We start from the raw sequence: 19780 nt of genomic DNA, 5'->3' as shown, positions 1-19780 counted from the left end.
TCCTGTTTCCAGGCAACTCTGTTTCCAAAAAGATTGGGGTGTTGTGTAAATGTATAAAAAACAGAACACAATGATTTATGCTTATTGGTAATTAGTTGCTAACTGATTAAAAGTTGGAACCAATGCGTGTTTGCCATTCTGAGACGACTCATTTTGTTGACAACACTAAGAATTTGGCAACCGGGAGAACCAATTGCTGTAGCTTTGAAAAAGCAGCAGTGTTTGAAATGTCACTTGTTTCGTGTCACGAATAAGGGAAAATTGGACCCTCATAGAGTTGGAAGCCATGATAGATGCTTTCCTATTCTAACCTGATGGAAGCTTTCCATGAGGGGTGATTGTTGTTATATCTTTTAAGAGGAAATAATATTTTTAGGAGCTGGGCTTGAACCTTCAACCTCAAGTTTAGAGGGCAGTAAGCTGCTAAGCAATAGAAAGTTTGACTCAGGAGTGTTAAATCCCTACACTTCTGAATTTTTCTGCCCTCTGGCAACAAGCTGATAGCAAATTGAAAACAGGATGAAACACGGTCTTATACGGTACATGCAATGTGTGAACTCAGACATTCACAGGCTCTGTATAGTAAAGTTACAGCTTGACATGTCCATTTAATTGGACCACAGCGCTTGTCCTGGTATACATGCACAGGAGCGAAATCAAATTAAGATGAACGAAGAACCAAAAGCTATAGACTTTGAGAAAAAACATTCAAGATGTTCTGCTGCTCCTCTGAGGGAAATCGTCTCAAATGTAAACATGACTGAATTCACTGCACAGATGTTGTCTTTAAATCACTTGAATGATGCTGTGGTTTTAAAATCAGGATTTTATTAGAGCAGAGCGACCGCGAGGTGACACATAGTCTTATTGGGCTGCTGTTAAATCCCACATTTAGCCACACTTCTAAGGCATTCAGCCTTGACTTACCATAATTTATTAAACAAATGCAAAAATACTGGATTTTCGACGTGTACAAGGCCCAAGAGAGACTAGTTAAGCATATACATGCAGGAGTGATTCAATACCAAACAACATTATCTGGCTGTGTGGCATCTTCCACATTTTCCAGCATATACAGTGATGACAGCAGGGGAAAGCAAACGCAACTGACAAATAATAAAGGCTTGAGTAATAGCAAAAGGGATTGAGAAATAACAAAAGCTACAGAAAAAAAGCAAAAACAATGTGGAAAAAATATAATTGAATATCACGGTTCACCTTAGAACAAAGTCCCTTCACCAGTGTTTTTTAAAAAAAATCTTTAGTAATATATACATACAAAAGTCAGTTGGTTAGGGTAACAAAATAATTTACCTGGTTTTTAATAAAGCACATATATAACCTGCATGCCATGTCATTATGCCACTTGGTGGCAGAGACATTGGCCTTTTGATTAAGAGATACAAGTTCATAGAGGTACAAATTGGTATGGATTTGTGATTTCCAGAAGCATAAAATGGCCACATAATTCTCAGGAGACGGGCCTAAATTTTTTGTCCTCTTTCATCTGAACAACTGACATCTTGCTCAAACTACAGGATAAGGCATTATTCTGCTTCATCTTAGACTCAGACGAGCTCGTATGCAGTCTGAATGGTAAACACATCGACGGTATAATCAGTAATGTTTGGGCTGTTGCCTGCTGTAGTTTTCCTTTAAGAAGTATCTCTGTATCTATTTAATCAGCATTCACTTTCAGCACTGTAAAGAAGGCGGTGCAGTTGGCAGAACATTTTACCTTTGTATTCCAGATGAAAGCCGGTATAAGAAACAGACCCGTCACTGCGGAAGGCTAAATGCATGGTGTTCGAACTGCTCTCTATCCGCTCTGGGAGTTTGCTGTCTTGGAAGCTACCAATGAGCGGACTGTTGCTATCGGGACCATCGTAGATGTACAGAAAGTCGTAGTTTGGCTCAATGTTAAAACTAGAACGACAAAAGGGGAAGCAAAAAAAGAGAGCACAAGAAGTGTCAACATAGAATTCAACAACTGTTTTGCTCATCATTTACTCTAAAAAGTGTGCTTCGGAAGCTTCTGAAAGTGAAGAGAGATGAACAGATTTTCAAAGCATCTTAGCGCATTACGAATTACACTTCTGGAAACAATTTCACATGGTCAAAGTAAAATCAAGGAAAACAAGACGATTGGCAAGACTTTCTTTATTTTCATATTTTCTCCTCCATAGTTTGGGCAGGCCTTTGAGTCCATTGTCCATTTAATTTCACATGTCTTTGTTGAGGAACGGGTATTTAGGAAAGAAACCCTTGGGTAAATAAGTTTTGAAAAGCTTTGCTGACTGGGACTTTATAATGGAGTTGCAGATTACCTGATGAAGGCCAATGACAGCACATAATCGGAGTTGACAGCAATGAGCCAATCGCAGTCCTTTGAGTGAGGGTAGGGATGTGGGTAGTTAGGAGAAAGAATAAATCCATTGGAGCCAGTAAGGTTTCCTCCACAAGGAGCTACAATTAGAACGCAGGACAAAAAACACATACATGTTAGTACTCCAAAATAACTTGAAATGTCTCTCAACTCAGCCAAGCTAATTTCAAAAGCAACAACGTCATTTCTATCCTTTTCTTTTCTGTTACTGCTGCTGTGATGAAAAGTGATAGTGCGGAGATATGTGGGTAGAATAAACATATTTTATACAGCCTTTCTTTGAAGTAGATGTGTCCTTGAATTAGGCACTAGGCTCTAGACAACTCCGGCTGTGTATGCGGTACATTTATTTTATGTCCCTATAGAAGCCTTTTCACCTATGCAGACAGGCGGGCTTGGCTGCCAGTAGTATCTGTTATCCACTTGTATGCAGGTTATTTTGTCATCCCCCTGGAGCTCGTATCCGGGGTCGCACTGAAAGGACACTGAATCCCCCGGCTCACGGCCATCTCCGCTACGACTGCCATTCATTGGTACACCTGGGTCCCTGCAGGCTGTAGCTACTGAGCCTGGACAGAGAGGAGATGGGGACAAAGTGGGAAATGGAGTGAAAAAAGGAGCTATCACAAAAAGCAGGGTCACACTTGAAATTTATGGCTGTTGGACGAATGCCTAGTGCCTAACTTTCTCTTAAAACAATACTAATTCAAGTCACTGTTTGCAAAACTCTTTTATGAAATATCTGGTAGTCTTTAGCAAAACACTGCGGGCAGTATGACTGATTCATTTTACTCTTGCTTTGATAACTCTGTTCTTTACACCAATGAAAAGCAAACGTATTATTCAGTGTATGTTTTTTGTAAGTTTATGCATATTATCATATGATTATTATCCAATTTGCACATAAAATTCAGAACATTTGTCAAACAAAACAAAACCAAAAAAGGTCTTGATACAGGTAATCGGCAGCAGAAGTTTCACTATGAATTTTACTAGCAGCTGAAACTTGAACTTGAACAAAATAGGACATTTTCTAATCCATATCAAGAAAGACTGCTTTCTCAAACTTAGCTTTTCCACATACTCTGAGGCAGAAGACACTTTTTCATATTTTCTTACTTTCATTAACGTCTATATTTTGAAAGTCTGAAAAGGGGATTTTGTACATGTGTCAATCATAGCATGATTTATTCACATGTTCCTAAAATAGGGTGAGGATACAGCTCTTTTCTGGCTGTTGACAGTGTTTTCTGATTTATGATGTGATAAAAATTGATGCCCAGAATCGTCTTAGTAAAAATCATAAGAAATTTAAACCTGGTATCCAGCACCACATTTCTCTTCTGGACACATTGTATATTTTGATAATTAGAATATTTAAAGTTTGAATGTAAGAAAATGGTCTGAATATATGAAATATTCTAATTCATCTTTATGACTGATTCAATTTTGTCATGGATGCATACAAACACATATGAAATCTATTCTTATTTGTATCTCGTTTTGAACATGTTTCAGGGAACTGCAAGTCAAACGTGTAGAATCAAGAAGAATCGTGTCCTCCACAACAAAGGCTGTGGTAAACATGACTGTTTTCTACCACAACTAGTCATTTGATCAGAGTTTACATTCATAAACAGCACTTACTGGAGAACTGGATAGCAAATCCTGACTTGCTGATGTAAAAGTCAGTCTCAAACTGAACCGTGACTGTGTTCAGTGTAGAGTGGATTCCCTCAGGGAGCAGAGATCCACTCAGCTCTGCCAAAGACATTTCATTTTCAGGTGGTCCATCCCAAACCCTCAGCATGTCATGGCTGGCTTCTGTGTCAAAGGCCAAGAACTGAAGACTGTGCATTAGAGAAAGTGAAGAAAAAAAGACTGTCAACATAATATATATGTTTTTAATGGAAAGTTTTTTATGGACAGGCCCATTTTTACCTGACGATGTTTCCAGAGTCCACCTCAATGGTCCAGGTGCAGCGAAGGTTGTTGTCATAAGGGAAAGGGTATCCAGGGGAGAGAATCCGCCCTGAAGACTCGCCCTTAAAACGACCACCGCACTCCGCTGTAGGTGACACAAACACAGATGAAACTCATTGGTTAACGTTTAATATGAACAGACTCTATGAATATCTGTGCATTACATAACATTTTAGACTAGTGCTGCTGTGACATTATATCTTCATCATTTAAGCCCTATATATTGTAAACCGATGGAAGAGCATTTCAGTGTGTCTGTGAGGTATGACGAGTCAACCATTTATCTGTCTGTGGCAATTGTTTATCAAGGCAATCAGATCCGCGAGGTGCACCTCGGTGACCGCAGCGCAGTGATTAAACGATCACCACGGAGACAAATGGATTAAAAACGAAGCTAAAGCTCTTCCTCTGTAGCTCACTGTCTTTCTAACTCCCTCATGAACAGAAACTCAACAGTGGAGGAGAGCAGATGAGGAAGAAGAGACAAATTGCTGATCTTGCATTCCTCCCTAAAGAAATCACCTCACATTATATAACTAAAAAAGTTCTCCCTTCTCACTTTGTCTCTCACAGTGATATATTTTCACAATCTTCATTCAGGCTCTGCCTTTCCTTCCTCCACAAGTTCCTCCTCCCTCAGGCTCCCTCATCACTGGAATATATTATCTTGGGTAATAGGAGCAATATGAAGAGTTGGGATTGAGAGACGACACAGAATAAGGAAGTGTAAAAGAGGGAGGCAAAAGGAGCGGACCAAAGGGGTAAAGACAGAGACACTGCAAGTAATAATAATAAGAAATATAATATTAAGACTGGAGGTTAGATGAGGTCACAGTGTGTCACTGCTAAAATATAAAGGCAGAGAATTTTAGCCAGTGGTTTTATGACTCTTTCATTATTGATAGTGAGAAGGAGAGACTTATTAAGCTGAATCCAAAATCTGAAAGTTGAGTGGCATGAATGAGGGAGGAAAGGTCTTTAGAACGGTGCCGGGCTGTTATGCCTGCATCCCCCCTGTGTGGCAAAGGTACAGCAGCCATTTTGTTTGTCACTTTGAACAAGCTTCGCATTTGTTTGGGTTTAATTAGACGATGCAATAGTAACCGTGAAGGAATGTTCCCTATAGATAGATAATAATATACAACTGTAGGTACTTCCCAACAACCTACCGATGAATGTGTGAGTGTGTCTTTAAGTGTGTATGTGTGTGTGTGTTAGTTCTGGAAGCTAACATTGATTGCAAAGCCAGTGAAAGACCATTATTGATTTGTTGACATCAATATTTGGGACTGTGGTGGGATAATTTCCCTTCAGTTTAAAGCCTTGGAGAATGAATTAAAAAGGCAACGATGTTCCAAGTGAACATTTAGAAATGTGTCAATATTCAAATGGGAGTTCCTGCCTAGTGTGTTTTATTGTTTCCATAAAATGGCCGGTGGTTTGATACATTAGTCTGGGGCAAAAACCAAATCAATTAAAATTTGTTTATGGGTCAATTCTTATAAAAGGGTTGCTTAGCCCTTCATGGACAACAAGTGATATAAATAGATGTTAATAACAAGTGTGTGTGTGTGTGTATGTGCAGGGGCATGTTGGAGTACTTGGAATAGATCATTGCACCCTCCAGGAACCGAAAAGAAAATCGGCCACTGGACGATGCATAATGTGGACAAAGGGAGTGATATCCCGAAAAATTGGTCCCCATTCTGTTTTTTCTCCTCTATATAGAGAGAATGTGCTGTATGGAGATTAAACTGAATAACAGAGCAAGACCTGGTGTAGCAGGTCATGTTGCTATTTAAAAGTGTTGCGCATGCACTGGATACAATTTGAGTAAAAAGACATTCCTGATTAAAATCAATGTTTCAAATGAAAGTTTTTCTAATATCATATCTTTATGTTTTTTTATAGGACATATCCTGCACTGAATTTTGGCCTCAACACATTTACATTTTAAGTAACCATACTGAAGCTTGGTCAAGTCACATCTGAATGCACAGGGTGCTCCTTTGAGCTTTTACTCCCTTTGCTCCTTTCAGTTTTCAATGTTCAGGGTTGTGACCTATCTTTGCATAGTGCTCAAAGAAGGCTTAATGACTGGAAAAGCATACATTTTTATGTCGGGGGTGGAGGAATAAAAGTAACGACTTTAATCAGTCGTCTTATTGCCTTATTTCCTGTGGCTGGGATTTGAATCCTGTAATGGATCTTTCAAGTTACTTACTCTTTTTACTTTTTTCTTTGCTTTCAGTTGCTGTTCGGCTATATTTATGCATCAAAACTCCTCGATTAGGTGAAGAAAAAAAACACAACACCCTTCTTTAATAATAGCAATGTTACTTGGAACATCTCTTCCTCTTGCATTATGGTTCTCCTCTTTTTTCTTATTTCAGTTTTCTTGTTTAAGTTCCATCCATAGGACAGTAGCATCACCTGCAGACAATATTAGCTATGCTCTCAAAAAATGACCACTTGTATTACAAAGTGTTGTGAAGTGGTACTGACAAAGTGTCTATTTTTTACAAGTTAAGAGTGAAAACAGTCAAGCTGTCTGGTATGTGTTATGTGTCATCAATACAGTAAGTGTGGTTTGCATTTTCGTCTTCTCTTTTTCTTGCTTTTTAAAGCATACATTCAAGGTTCCTCTTTGTCTGCATACATATGTGCGTCTTGTAAATGGATATCTTTTCAAAGAGTATATAGCATCACAAAGCAAGGACTTACCAATACAAGAAGGCAGAGGGTTATCCCACGCTCTTCTTTCACCTGTCATACACTTCAGTGTGGACGCGCCATGCAGAGTGTATCCCGGCTCACATCTGTATGTGATGCTGCTTCCGGAGAAATGGCCTTGGTCGTTGACTTTGAAGCCAAACTGCGGCACACCTGGGTCCTCACAATGAGACAACTCGAAACCTTGTGGGAGTGAAAAAGTTGGAGATAAAGATCCTCACAGTGTGGATATTTTTTTTTAAAGCACTCACAAAGTGAGATTTCAGGCCCACTTGAGCAAACAGTATTGAAATTCACAGCAATTCACAGCAATGTCCCCTTAAAATCTGGCACACATAGGCATTCTGTTTATGATCTTGCTGATATCACAGACCTTGTTAAGCTCTCATCCCAATTTAATAAGAAAACAAAACAAATTACACACGAGACATGCTATTATTTGGAGTAATACTGGAGCCTGTATACACCTTATCCAATTTAATGTTGATTTTCAGTCTGTCTGAGCTCAGTTTCCATGGTAATATTTAGAATATTAAGTTAGTGCACAGTTTTAGTGCGTGGGATATGAATAGATTTATAAATATACTTACAAGACCATAACCAGGATTTGATCTACGGCATTACCCAGAAGACAAGGTGTGCCACTGTTTGAGTTATCTCCTGGCAGACTGATGTAGGTGCATGGCTAAATCCTTAAAAATGGCCATTTGGGAAGTTGCACATTTACCCCCGAGCAAAATAAACAAATCTGTCGTTATCCTGACATAAAGTGTGAATGGTTGCCCATCTGAAATGATTGTGTTTCTTAGACATGTATAAGAAAGCAAAATGCAATGTATTATTCATAGAAGTACATCTGAAGAGTTATTCTGAATGATTTCCTTTATCTTCCATATCAAACATAACCATAAGCATAGCGGCAGTAAATAAGAAACACAACAATGTTGCTGCAGTGCTCTTGAAACCAGTGTCCTTTGCTTTATATGCCAAAATAACTTTACAAAAGTAAAAGAAAGGTGCACTTTCCATCTGCAGTAAAAAGACAACAGAACCTCAGAACAAAATCTAAATGCACACAGCTAAGAGGGCACTGTCAACATTGGTGTGTTTTGCTGAACACCAGAATACTCCTTTAACACCTCATCCAACGCTGATACCTCTGAGAGCTTTGTTAATCAAATGGGACAAATTCAATGTGATCATCTCTCTGGTGGAATTCTGAAATTCCACCAGAGAAAGTATGTGTTGGTTTCACAAAATAAACCATTAAATGATAAAAAAAAAGATTCAGCAAGTCTTTCATTTGTGAGAAATTAGCAGATTTATTACATGATGTTTAATTGTTGGATCAATAAGACCGAGATGATTTTAAGATTTAAGATTGTCCACTCTAGCTTCCCGTTATTTAGCTGCTAATATCAAACAGTTATGTAGCATGCTGTGTTAAGAATGCAACACTTTATAACAACACAGCTTAGTGTATGTGAATGAAACAGTTCTATACCAAGACAACATCGGATCTGATCAGCAAGCTAATATTAGACCACAGAATGTGCTAATATTGCATTTCATAGCATTTTCATTGTACATGATAGCTAGATATATGTGATCTGTATTCCACAGATGGCTGAAACTTAAAACTGAAATAAAAATCTGCTGTCATGGCGACCTTATTTGTCCCATTCAAGCCTATATAAACTGCACACAGGCACTGATTTATTTACTAGCAAACAATATGCATGCTTGAAGTTTGTAGATTTGACAAGATGCGGGTGTGTGATAGTAAAATCTTGAATGAACAGCCAAGTTTACTATGAACTCACTTGAGTAAACTAGTTTGAATCCTTCTCCAGTATTTTCTGCATCACTGTAAAATTCCAGCCAGAGATGGTTTGATGTGGAAATCAATGTCAGGCCCAACATGGATGACCCAGTGAATGCTCCAAGAACCTGGGCCGTGTTGTCTTTGCCATCATAAATCTGTAACAACAACAACACAATGCACATGTGATGGAGAATACTGAACAATGACCTTTTTAACCATCCCTGATCAGTTTTACACACAGATAGCAGACAAGACTGAGTGAGAGTGTATACCTTGAGAATGTCGCCCTGGGCGAGATGAAAAGTTCTTGCAGATATGTTAATGCCTTTCCCAGCTTGCACCTGGAAACAACGTAGAATCTGGATTAGGTTTTATTGACCAGCAGCGCAGATAACATACACTTGGAAAGGCTTAAGAATGGCTGATAAATTTCACAAAACTACATAGTGATTTCATCTCTCTCAACAGGGATATTTTCAACTCTAATGCCCATTCTTAAATAACTGCTCAGCATAATGAGGTTTTATTTGATTCAATAAAAACACTTTGGACGAACTGTATACCAAAAGGTCAAAAGGTTAAAGTACTACCTGGATGCTGTAGATGCACTCGTGGTTGTTATCGTAGTTCATTGGGTAGTTTGGAGACAGTAGTATCCCTTCATTGTTTATAACTGAAGAACCACACTCGGCTGAAGACAAAGACAAGAACAAAAATACTCTAAACAGACATAAGAATAATGAAATGATGTGGTAGGACCACATGGAGAGGCTTTTGTTATTCAGCTAAGTGATAAACATTTAACACTTTGGATTTATAAGTCAAATGCGAGTTTTGTTGCATTTCAGCTGTTTTTGTCGACGGAACCTGCTGTTAAAGAGAACACACCTTGGAGTGGAAAGAATTTCAGAATCTATCAGCAAGTGATGAGTTATTTTTTTACCATGTAAAAGAATGAATACGTCATTGACTGCTAAACGTGTTTGTGTGCATGGAAGTAATTCACTTATTCTTTAAACAACTGTATTGCAGACTGTACTTTACAGTAAAGTACCTACCCACTTTCTGCACTTCTCCCACCTGCCCTCTATCCACAGAATCCATGCTGCTATGTTCTCTTTTTCACTTTCTCTCCCTCCCACTCCCCACCTGCTCTGTGTCTATACTTGTGTAATCGTCATATTACAGCTGTCATATCATCAATAAATCACCCTGCAATAGTTTCCATTTAGAAAATTACCTTTCCACCGTCTACTTCTTTTCTCTTCAATCCCTCTACTCTTGTCCTTTCTCTCTCTTCCACTCTGTATGAATAGTACCTCCCTTACTGCCCTCTACTTCACTGAACCTTCCTCTACTGCTTATCGTTCCTTTCCTCCTCTGTTATCCATCTTATTCTTTTTTTGCTGTTCGTCTTTTTAGAAAATTAACTCTCATTTTTCCCTCCCAGCTCTCTCTCCTTTCCATCTACGACAGTTAAAAAATGTTCATAAACCGCAAAAGGCCTAGCAGATTTATTTCTTTTTTTAAGAAAAGAAACCTGTTTGGTGCCTGTCCAACTCCTTGCTGAACAGCACCTTAGGAAAATTAAAACCACAAACACAGGTCAAGAATACAATATTTGAAGAGATTGAAAGAAAAGGCACAAATGGAAAGAGCATCTCTTAAATAGAGTCCAGATCATGCTCATTTAAAGGTTAGAGGTTTTATTTTGTGAGGGATCTACTAGAATAGGCTGACATACTTCAATCTTCACTAACTACATTATTTTTTTTTACCAAGCTATACTAATACAATATCATACTTTTAATTCCCTTTTCTTTAATGAGAATCCAAAAAAGCTCATTCTGCTCTGATTGGTAAAGAAGGGTAAAGTGAAAACGCTGCACATGTTTTTATTTAAGGCATGCCAAACCAGCCGCAAAGTAAGCATTATGGTAATGCATTTCATGGTGATGTGGACAAGATGGGGAAGAAAAGCCAGGACTAGAAACGAGACAGTTCAGGAGCAGTGTCATCTGAGAAAGAGATTAACTCCCGATGGTGTGGAGTTTGGGCTTTATAAATTCAAAGTAACATTTTACAAAAAAATGTATAAGATGGAAAGGCCTTTAAATCCATAAACCAAAAACTCAAGCCACTAAGCTATCCTAAAATGGCACTTTTGTAGGTGCTCTCATCTTTGCTTTCCTCTTCTCTTCACCTCCTCCACGTCTATGAATACCACATGACACAGCAATGCAACACAACACACAGGAACTAAATATAGCAAACTGCACTGAACCACAGAATACCGGCACCTAACACCACTCCCACCTCTTTGCATTATCAGTCTTGTCACGTTGATGACAAAGAAGCAAAGATGTACACACTGCCGCTGCAAACATCATGCAAAGCTGAAAATAAGACTGGAGAGTGAACTGTAATCTCAGTTACTGTGTGGTCTGAATTACTGTGGGTTTCTGCATATTCTTTATATAAAACAACATATGCTTTGGGGGAGGAAGTAGGTAGAGTTATATTTTTTTTTTATGTGATTTTTATTAATGCCCTTTATTAACGTTACATCCGCACCTGAAGTCTGTCCTATTTTATGCACTCTTTACTTGCTCCGAGCTTACAGATACATGCATGGCATTCATGCTTTGCAAAAGACATATCCCATCTACTGAGAAGGTAGGGGATGGTAATTCTCTGGTGGACAGGAAGCAATCGTGAGGGAAGTGCCATGGTCAAGGACAACCACTCCTCATGCATGCAGTGGGACCCGACGCGAACACCGCACCCATCTGTTTGCAGTAAAAGTTTTTCATTAAAATATTTCTTAATTGGCACAAACTTGACAACAATGTATCTGCGTTTTAGCAACCCTTAACTGAAAGGATTATCATTCAGGATTATCATTAATATATGCTTGCTCAAAACCTGAGAAACTCTTTTTTCTCTCATCCACTTCTACCTTCGTAAAGACATTTTCAAAATATCAACCGATACAGCTCAGGACAAAACAACAATACTCAAGGTGAAGCATTTGTAACGATAATGGGCACGTCTGCACCCTAATTTGCATCACCTTGGGTGTATGACTTGAGAAGAAACCCTTTCTCAGCCTTGCATGTCTGAAAAATTTACTTTGTGTTGGACATTTTCCTTTAACTTTGCAGTACCATTGTAAAGAAGGTGGCACACTGCCGCAGTTACATCATATTGGATTAATGTATTGGCTATATCACAAAAACCTTTGCTAGCCTGTGCTCTGACTCAATAAGCTTGTATAAAATACTCTTTGAATTAAAATGACGGACAAAATGGAAGATAAAAAGCTTAATCGTGCTCTGACATTTCTTGGCCCAAAGATATTTTTTTTTCTTCTTCTCTTCACTACACAATACAGTAGGGTACACCCCTGCATGATGTTACCTACATATCAAATGATTTAAGACACCCTTTTAATATTTAATAAATCTATCACCCTCTTTAAAATACAACCTAATGTATTTGACTGGATTCAATACATCACAATACTTTAAAGGGTCAAAGCTTTAGTTTTTTTTCTTTTGAATTATCTCATTGCCAGATAATTCCTATTCTGTCAAATTCCACTGGGAGTCATCTTGTCAGCTAATACTTTAGTATATCAGAACCATGAAATTATCTGTGACTTCAAAGATCCTGTTATACTCCACCTATTGTGGTGTCACGAGTTTTTTTGATAATGCTAGTGATATGGATGCGACTAGGTACTACCGTCGTCGTCCCAAAAATGATCCCACGAGTTGCAGTTTTTGTAGAGAATACGTTCTATAATCACATTTAAAGAATATGTGACATCCACCAGTTATGAAAGCAAAGTGATAAAATAGAGTCAATAAATGATGAAATGAGCAATACCTCCTGTCACCTCTAGGGGAACTATGTTCAAGGGTGCTCTTACATATGTATGCTGTATTTAAGGTAATGAAGGAGACAACTTGCACAGGGTACGTACATCAACAGCTTGTCTTAGATTTGCTTTGATGTGTGCTTGAATTAAAAATGCAATCGTATACACCTATAGTGTATTTCACACACGCACAAACCTAGAGACTGTATGACTGTGACTGTATGGAGAAAACACCAACAGTAAGATTATCACGTACCAACACATCTGGGTAAAGGAGCGCTCCACATTCTCCGACCACCCCCAAGACAGATTAATTCTGGTGCCCCCTCCAGGCGGTATCCCATATTGCAGGAAAAGGACAGAGTGTCTCCAACTCCAAAACTGTAGCCATTTCTCCTGCCGAACCGAGGCATCCCAGGGTCCTCACAAGGTTCCAAAGTATACTCTGAAGACAAAAAGGAGTTCAAACTGTATGCAATTCAAATGCAGGAGAAAATTCAATAAAACAACTAAAATAATGCTGTTGGTCAACACTTCAATAAAAGAAATCAACTAAATTATCATTTTTTTTGACAACTTCTTTGCAGCGTTGAACATTTGTGAGAACAGAATATGGTGTGGATATATGCAAGCTACTGTTTTAGTAAAGGTACACCAGGGCTTTTCTGTTTTTTTTAGTGGGCCAAGACAGATGACGTGATTTGTATTTTCAAGTGTGCTGCAGGATGTTAAAGCACTACGAGACTAGTAACTCAAATCTCTTTTGACAACTCCCATGTGTTAGATTTGTAGTATCAGCTTATGCCATCTGGGAGGCAGTGAAACGTCCCTCAGCGTAGACTCAGATTCAAGCGCTTCTTAACGCCAGAGTCAAGGAAAGTGCACTGAAAGGGTAACTAGGCAGAGAATCATTTTTATGAGGGGCAGATGTAGCCTTGAACTTCCTTCTCTTAACCATGCTACTTAAACCTTTCTGGCATTTGGAAGAGTGTTGTAGCAAAACAACACATGGGAAATTAAGATTTTACTCTGTATCAAATAAAAACGGGTTATTGAATGGTCACGTCATATTTGTGTTACATAATCAATCATAATGTTTTTGTTAATTTAACACAAGATCTATTTGACCACTTTGGAGTTCTATTAGGTCAAGAACCCACATACATTAGTGACCTCCTTCAACCTTAAATCACCAGGGGGTCACTGATCTCAGATGATCTAAGGACTTGTTAGATGTACTTTAATTCGTGCTCTTACCTAAAGAAGATTGTGCTACTTTGGTTGTGACTTATGGAAATCCATTTTTACAAAAATATATTCAATATGTTGAGTTGCTACTTAAAAAGACTTCCTGGTAAAAAAAAAAAAGGAATATACAGTGCTTAGGTATTTTGTAAGAGTCAGTAATATTCTGCTCTCATACAAATGTTCTGTACTCTTACAGTAATGCTAAAGTTTCACAGGGACGTTTTACACAAGTTCGATCACAGTAGCAGTCCACCTGAACTCTTCCAAAACACATATATACATTATTTATGCACAATGTATCTCAACTAACAGCATTGCTGTATTTTTCAGAATGTGAATTATGAGGAAAACCAACTTCTTTTCATGACAAAACTGACTGTTAACAAGAATTTCTTAACAGAAGAGAGATAAAATACCAGAGAAAGTTATATTGAAGCCCTCATATGAAATGGAAAAGTCAGAGATGAATCGAAGCTGGGCTTTGAAGTTTCCATAGAGACCAGCATTAATGTTGCTAGGCAACTCATTGCCGGTCAGGCGAGCCAGCGGTTGCAGGAAACTCCCGTTCTCCGTAACCAAAAGGTAGTCATGTTGGTCCTCCAGATGAAAGGAATTGAACTGAAACTGAACTCCTGTTTGAGACATATACGCAGAGAGGTGAGAATTTAGAATTAGCTCTTGTGCCTCAAATTACAATCTGACGAAATAAGTTAAGTTCTGCAAGTTAACAGCAGGCATACATTTTCATGAGAAGTTAAATTGCACAAAACCCTCACACATTATTTACACAATATTGTATCTTTAACCTAGTTTTAACATAATTCACTCCAATGCATAGACTAGGGCCTAACAACTAGAACATGAACCTTTGAATTTTTGAAAATGGACTTTCATTTATTGCAAGTCTGTGTTGGTGGAACTGAACCCCTGTGCTTGCTGTGTGATATGGTACGGCCTCTCAGCCTGTCTCTGTTTATTAAGCAGCGTGGATCTCTGTGTGTCCCTTGCCTTTCCCGTGGCTAACTTCAACAGTCCAGGTACAGTTGAGAGATGAAGGGTAGCTGTCTGGATAGCCGGGACTGAGGATGGTTCCCCAGGGACCTCTAACATCGCCACCGCACAGAGCTGGATAGATTGAGAGAGACAAGAGTGGGAGAGAGCGTCAGAGGGAAAGAGATGAGCAGAGACAGGGGACGGAGGCAGAAAGGTTTGTATCAGATTGTTGATAGCTAAAGCAGATAATGCTTCCCTGTGGACCTTTAATACCACTTATATGGCACTCAATGTTACTCTAAAAAAAAAACAACTATAAAATGCCATAACATTACCAAACGTGCATCTGTGAGTAGCAGGGAGTAAGTCAGACCTGAAACATCTGCTGATGTTTCTTTATAAGTTACTGTTCATAGTAGCAGAAAATCACCAACTCTGGCAACCATAACCAATTTCAACATCTATACAGACGATTTTTTAAAAGTGAGTTTTGTTAGATTTCTGTTTGTTTATTTGGCTGACTGCCACTACTGTACAACCACTACAACAGGTCAGTCAGGAAGCCAATATGTGCTCAAAAAACTAATCCGGGCAACTGTATCTTTACACTCAACCGCTGCTGAGGTTTTACAGTCTGCAGAGTGAGAAGTGAGGAGAGAATATATTTTCGAAGTAAACATATACACAGCAAGCATGCACAGGCAGACACACACACACCCAGCACTATTAATAATTAATTCTTCAATGCCAGGAAGCACTTTACTTTGAATGCTGAGTTGTGTGCGAAATCAGAAACACCGCATTGCTATCTCTGTCTTTGCCAGTTTATCTTTGTCTATCTCACACTTTATCAGTCTTTTTCATCTCATTCCATTTGCCTTTTTCTCCTACCTCCATGTATCCAATTTCTCTTTCATTCTATTTATCACAGTGGAGTTGGGTTGACTGATACCACTCTGATCTATGGACTAAAAAACTTGACTAATTGATATATGTTGACTGATTTAGCACATAATTCCTACATATTTTATTAAAGTCTAATCCTTCTAAGTTTCAGTCAAACGTTTTCTACAGACATTGCATCAAAAAGTTTAGCTGATACTTTTAAATATTCTGTTTAGGTGGCGTGATAATCCAGTCATTTCATCTTTCATATTAGATGACATGGTTCCACCAAATGTGGGAATGTAGCGCACTTTAATCTCTGCAAATGCAGATCATGAACAACATTTGCTTCCTGCCCAATTTCTTACATCAAAGTTGGATGTTTTTGGAAATGTCTTGCTTGAATTCACTGTACACTAGTTGTCAATGAGGAGCATTTTTCATTACTTACCAGCCATAGCTGAAATTAGAACATGTACTTGAAAGCGTACAGTACATCTCGTGTAAACAGAGCCTAATGGCATATGACATGTAAATATTAAGCAGAAAGCTTGATGTTTATATGCACAAACTGCAGGATGTTTATATGCACAAAACTACTCCCAGTACCAGAAACTGTGCGATTCAAATGTGCTTCACAAGCAAATGAGTCAATAAGACAAAGTAAGGAAGCCACAACAAAACTGATGCTGCAGTGGCAGCATCTGTCTTTCCTCCCACCTCTCCTGCACCACCATGATTGGAATGAGAGAGCCAGCAAGTAGAGAGACAGGTTTCTCTCCTCCCATCCCCCTCTCGTGTGCCCCCGAGCTCCTGATTTGAGAGAAGAGAGAGGAGGTGACAGCCAACACAGGCTCTCTTCAACCTTACCTCAAACCTTTCTGTGTTCATGGTTCACACGGAAGAGGAGGTGACAGGAGGCACATGGATAAAGGCACCACAAGCACACATGTATGTACAGTGTGCACATGCACACACACACAGTTTTTGCCCACAGATCTCAAATCTCCTCTTAAATTTAGTGCATCACAGCCAGCAGAACCTTCCCTGCAACTTGTTCCTCTTTGTATGTGTGTATGTGTGCATATTGTGAGTGCATACTTTTATATATTCAGAGAGTTCAGAGGTATAATTTGTTTTGTGGGGACCAAAGAGTGGGCCCTACATGTTTAAATGGATTATTGAGGGTCAAAACTTGGTTCTATGGTTAGTTTTTGAAGTTGGTTATAGTTGGGTTAAGAGTAAGGGTTACATTTAGTGAATGCATCATGCCAATGGTGAATCACCACAAAGATAGAAAAACAAGTTTGTGTGTGTACTTCAACCAGTAATTTTGTCACAGAGCAACACATTCACAGTGGATTAATCGCATACCACAGCCTGTTTGTGTCTATCATTGTGATTAAGGCAGATAATTACTTTTCTAAGTTCATGGCCCAGTCTGTTGAAAGAAAATACTTTTACTGCTTCGTCTAATCATTTTTGAAGAGTGGATATTTTAAAGCCCCACAGTGTACATAATTACCATGACTGCAGTCGAGTTGACCTTGCGCAGTATGATTTAGACACAAAGCATGCAGGGGATCTTCTCTTTGGACCAACGTCACAAAAACATCTTTGTTTCAATGCAAACACCTGTTTGCTTTTTGGTAAAGCATAAAGCACCCAGTTAGCTTTAAAAGTCTCTCTCCCGACAATTAGAAATAGGGTTGGGATTTGTGGATGTGCCAAACAGTTTCTGTCAGTAAAAAAAAAACTTCTTTCGTGAGGCAGTGTTTCTGCTCGGCTAGTCAAAAGAAGAGTGCTCATAAACAGAACTGTATACTTGCAGGGAAGCATATGGTCAAGTTAATTTTTGAGACTTTTGAGAGGTGGGGACAGTGGCTGACTGCTTTGATTACTATTACTTGTACAGTCACAAACGCAATCCAACATGGACTTCACTTGCTGGACTGCAGTGTTGAACAAGGGAGCATCCAGTCAGAGGAGAGCGGAACGTCAGCCACTGTCCATGCTTCCAAAGTCTCCTGACGAATGAGTGTGTGTTGAGCAGTTGCGAGCGTGAAGGAGGGATTGAGCATCAGCTCGTCACAGCTCTGTGCAAGGCTGCATTTGTGGAACAGATATGTTCCTTTTGCAAGGACAGTTCTGCTCTGGATGCAGTACGGTTTTAAAGTGTGTGGCTTTTGGGATGCAATAGCTGCATGTCCTAGCTGCAGGCATTTAAACACATTATGTGAGGAGGTCCTCACAGCATCATGATGTCAGCTTATCATTTAAGCCATCTTGTATTTTTGAAAGGGTTTTCTCCATAAATACTTTTTTCTTGATTTAGCTGTTGTTAAAACAAAATACTGAATCAGGTCTATTACAAACTCAAACATTATGTATAAAAATGTATATTTATATCAGAGCGCCGTACATTGCATCTTTTTTTTTTGTATTGAGGTTTAATAAAAAACATCCTTTTCTTTTTTTATTCTATGACAAGTCACAGCTTCAACTAGGTTTTCCACATTAAAAGCTCTTTGAGAAAATTACCGTCACATGTAGGTAAGGGATGGCTCCACCAGTGGTTCTTCTCACACACCAGCGGCTCTTCATGGCTGAGTCTGTAGCCAGAATCGCAGCCAAATGACACTGTGGACCCGATGGAAAAATCTTGTCCATACCGAATACCATTAACAGGGATGCCAGGGTCCAGGCATGAGTAGCTGTCCACTGTAACACCTAAAGATGAAACAAAAACAATACATTCAGCCGATCTAAAGAATCTAAAGCTCACCCATTACAGTTCGCAAAAGGCACTGTGATGCTGTGATGTTCAATCATAGCTGCTTGTTTTTCTACACATAATGATCCTAAGAGAGGCCAGGCCATGGTACAATAGCTGCTGGGCAATTAGTGTGATGACATCATGTCCACCCACCATTAGTATAATGGTGTTCAGAGTTTAGTGTCTCCAGAAATACCTTTTCAATTGTTTCTTATATACTGAATGCACACATGTTTTTCCAACCTGCACACGAACTGGCACACTCAAGGTTATTTTTCAATGAGCCACAGCATGCATACTGTATTTGTTTCCAACTTACTTTCATATAGTAGTTTGAAGCCAGCATTGGACCTGCTGTTATCAGTGGTAAACAGCAGATAAAGGAAGTTGCTGCTGCTAAATAGGAACTGAGGCACCTGGGTGCCATTAAAGGAGCCAATCAGAGGAGACAGAAGGTTTGGCCCATCGTGGATTTCAAGGAAGTCATAGCCAAGCTCTGTCTGGAACCTGCGAAAAGGGAGTATCAGATGTTCTCAATTATGACTTCAAAACTGAACATACATATTCAAAGTAAAGACAATGGATTTTAAAGGACTATGTACTGGCTGCTATTGCTGGTTCAAAGTTCAAAGAATAACAATACAATACCTGCCTTCCCCAACAACAACAGTATAATTCTCTTATGATGTATCCTTCTAAACTGAGCTTTGCACATTTTTGCTGGTCAGACGCAATTGATGGTTGTTAGGATGAATCCATATTTTATTGTTCAAATTTCTTAGAGCTTTAAAAAAAAAAAAAAAAAAAAAAAATTCTATTGCTCACCTATCAAATGTAATTTTGATGGAACGTCCAGGCTCTGCTTCGATCACCCACTCACAGCTGAGGGAATCTTTGTAGTATCCAGGCCAACCAGGAGACAGAATCACTCCATTTGGTGCTGAATAGTGGCCTCCACATGGAGCTGGAGGTGGTGAGGGAAAAGGAAGAAGGAAGTAAGAGGGAAAAATGGATCCGTAAACGCATGCAACTATCATCTCAAAAAATCCATCTTAGTGAAGTCCAAGG

At 39.0% G+C, this 19780-nt stretch overlaps 1 protein-coding gene across 1 annotated transcript in view; it reads right to left on the bottom strand.

Annotated features, from left to right (window-relative positions):
* csmd3b (CUB and Sushi multiple domains 3b) overlaps positions 1-19780 on the bottom strand; it is a 335017-nt gene that overhangs the window by 59278 nt on the left and 255959 nt on the right. The window contains exons 16-30 of the mRNA XM_072370697.1: positions 19538-19676; positions 19032-19219; positions 18478-18666; positions 15067-15183; positions 14475-14690; positions 13067-13255; positions 9518-9618; positions 9200-9268; positions 8926-9082; positions 7094-7285; positions 4328-4454; positions 4034-4236; positions 2764-2955; positions 2328-2466; positions 1739-1926 (exon numbers count right to left, since the gene is read on the bottom strand). Coding sequence (XP_072226798.1) covers positions 1739-1926; positions 2328-2466; positions 2764-2955; positions 4034-4236; positions 4328-4454; positions 7094-7285; positions 8926-9082; positions 9200-9268; positions 9518-9618; positions 13067-13255; positions 14475-14690; positions 15067-15183; positions 18478-18666; positions 19032-19219; positions 19538-19676 — 2406 coding nt within the window. The remainder of the gene's footprint in view (positions 1-1738; positions 1927-2327; positions 2467-2763; positions 2956-4033; positions 4237-4327; positions 4455-7093; positions 7286-8925; positions 9083-9199; positions 9269-9517; positions 9619-13066; positions 13256-14474; positions 14691-15066; positions 15184-18477; positions 18667-19031; positions 19220-19537; positions 19677-19780) is intronic.

Source organism: Leuresthes tenuis, unplaced genomic scaffold, assembly GCF_036924035.1.
Source record: "Leuresthes tenuis unplaced genomic scaffold, fLeuTen1.0.hap1 SCAF_18, whole genome shotgun sequence".
Classification (NCBI taxonomy): domain Eukaryota; kingdom Metazoa; phylum Chordata; class Actinopteri; order Atheriniformes; family Atherinopsidae; genus Leuresthes; species Leuresthes tenuis.
The sequence above is the reverse complement of the archived record's forward strand: the minus strand, read 5'-3'. Positions and strand labels throughout refer to the sequence as shown.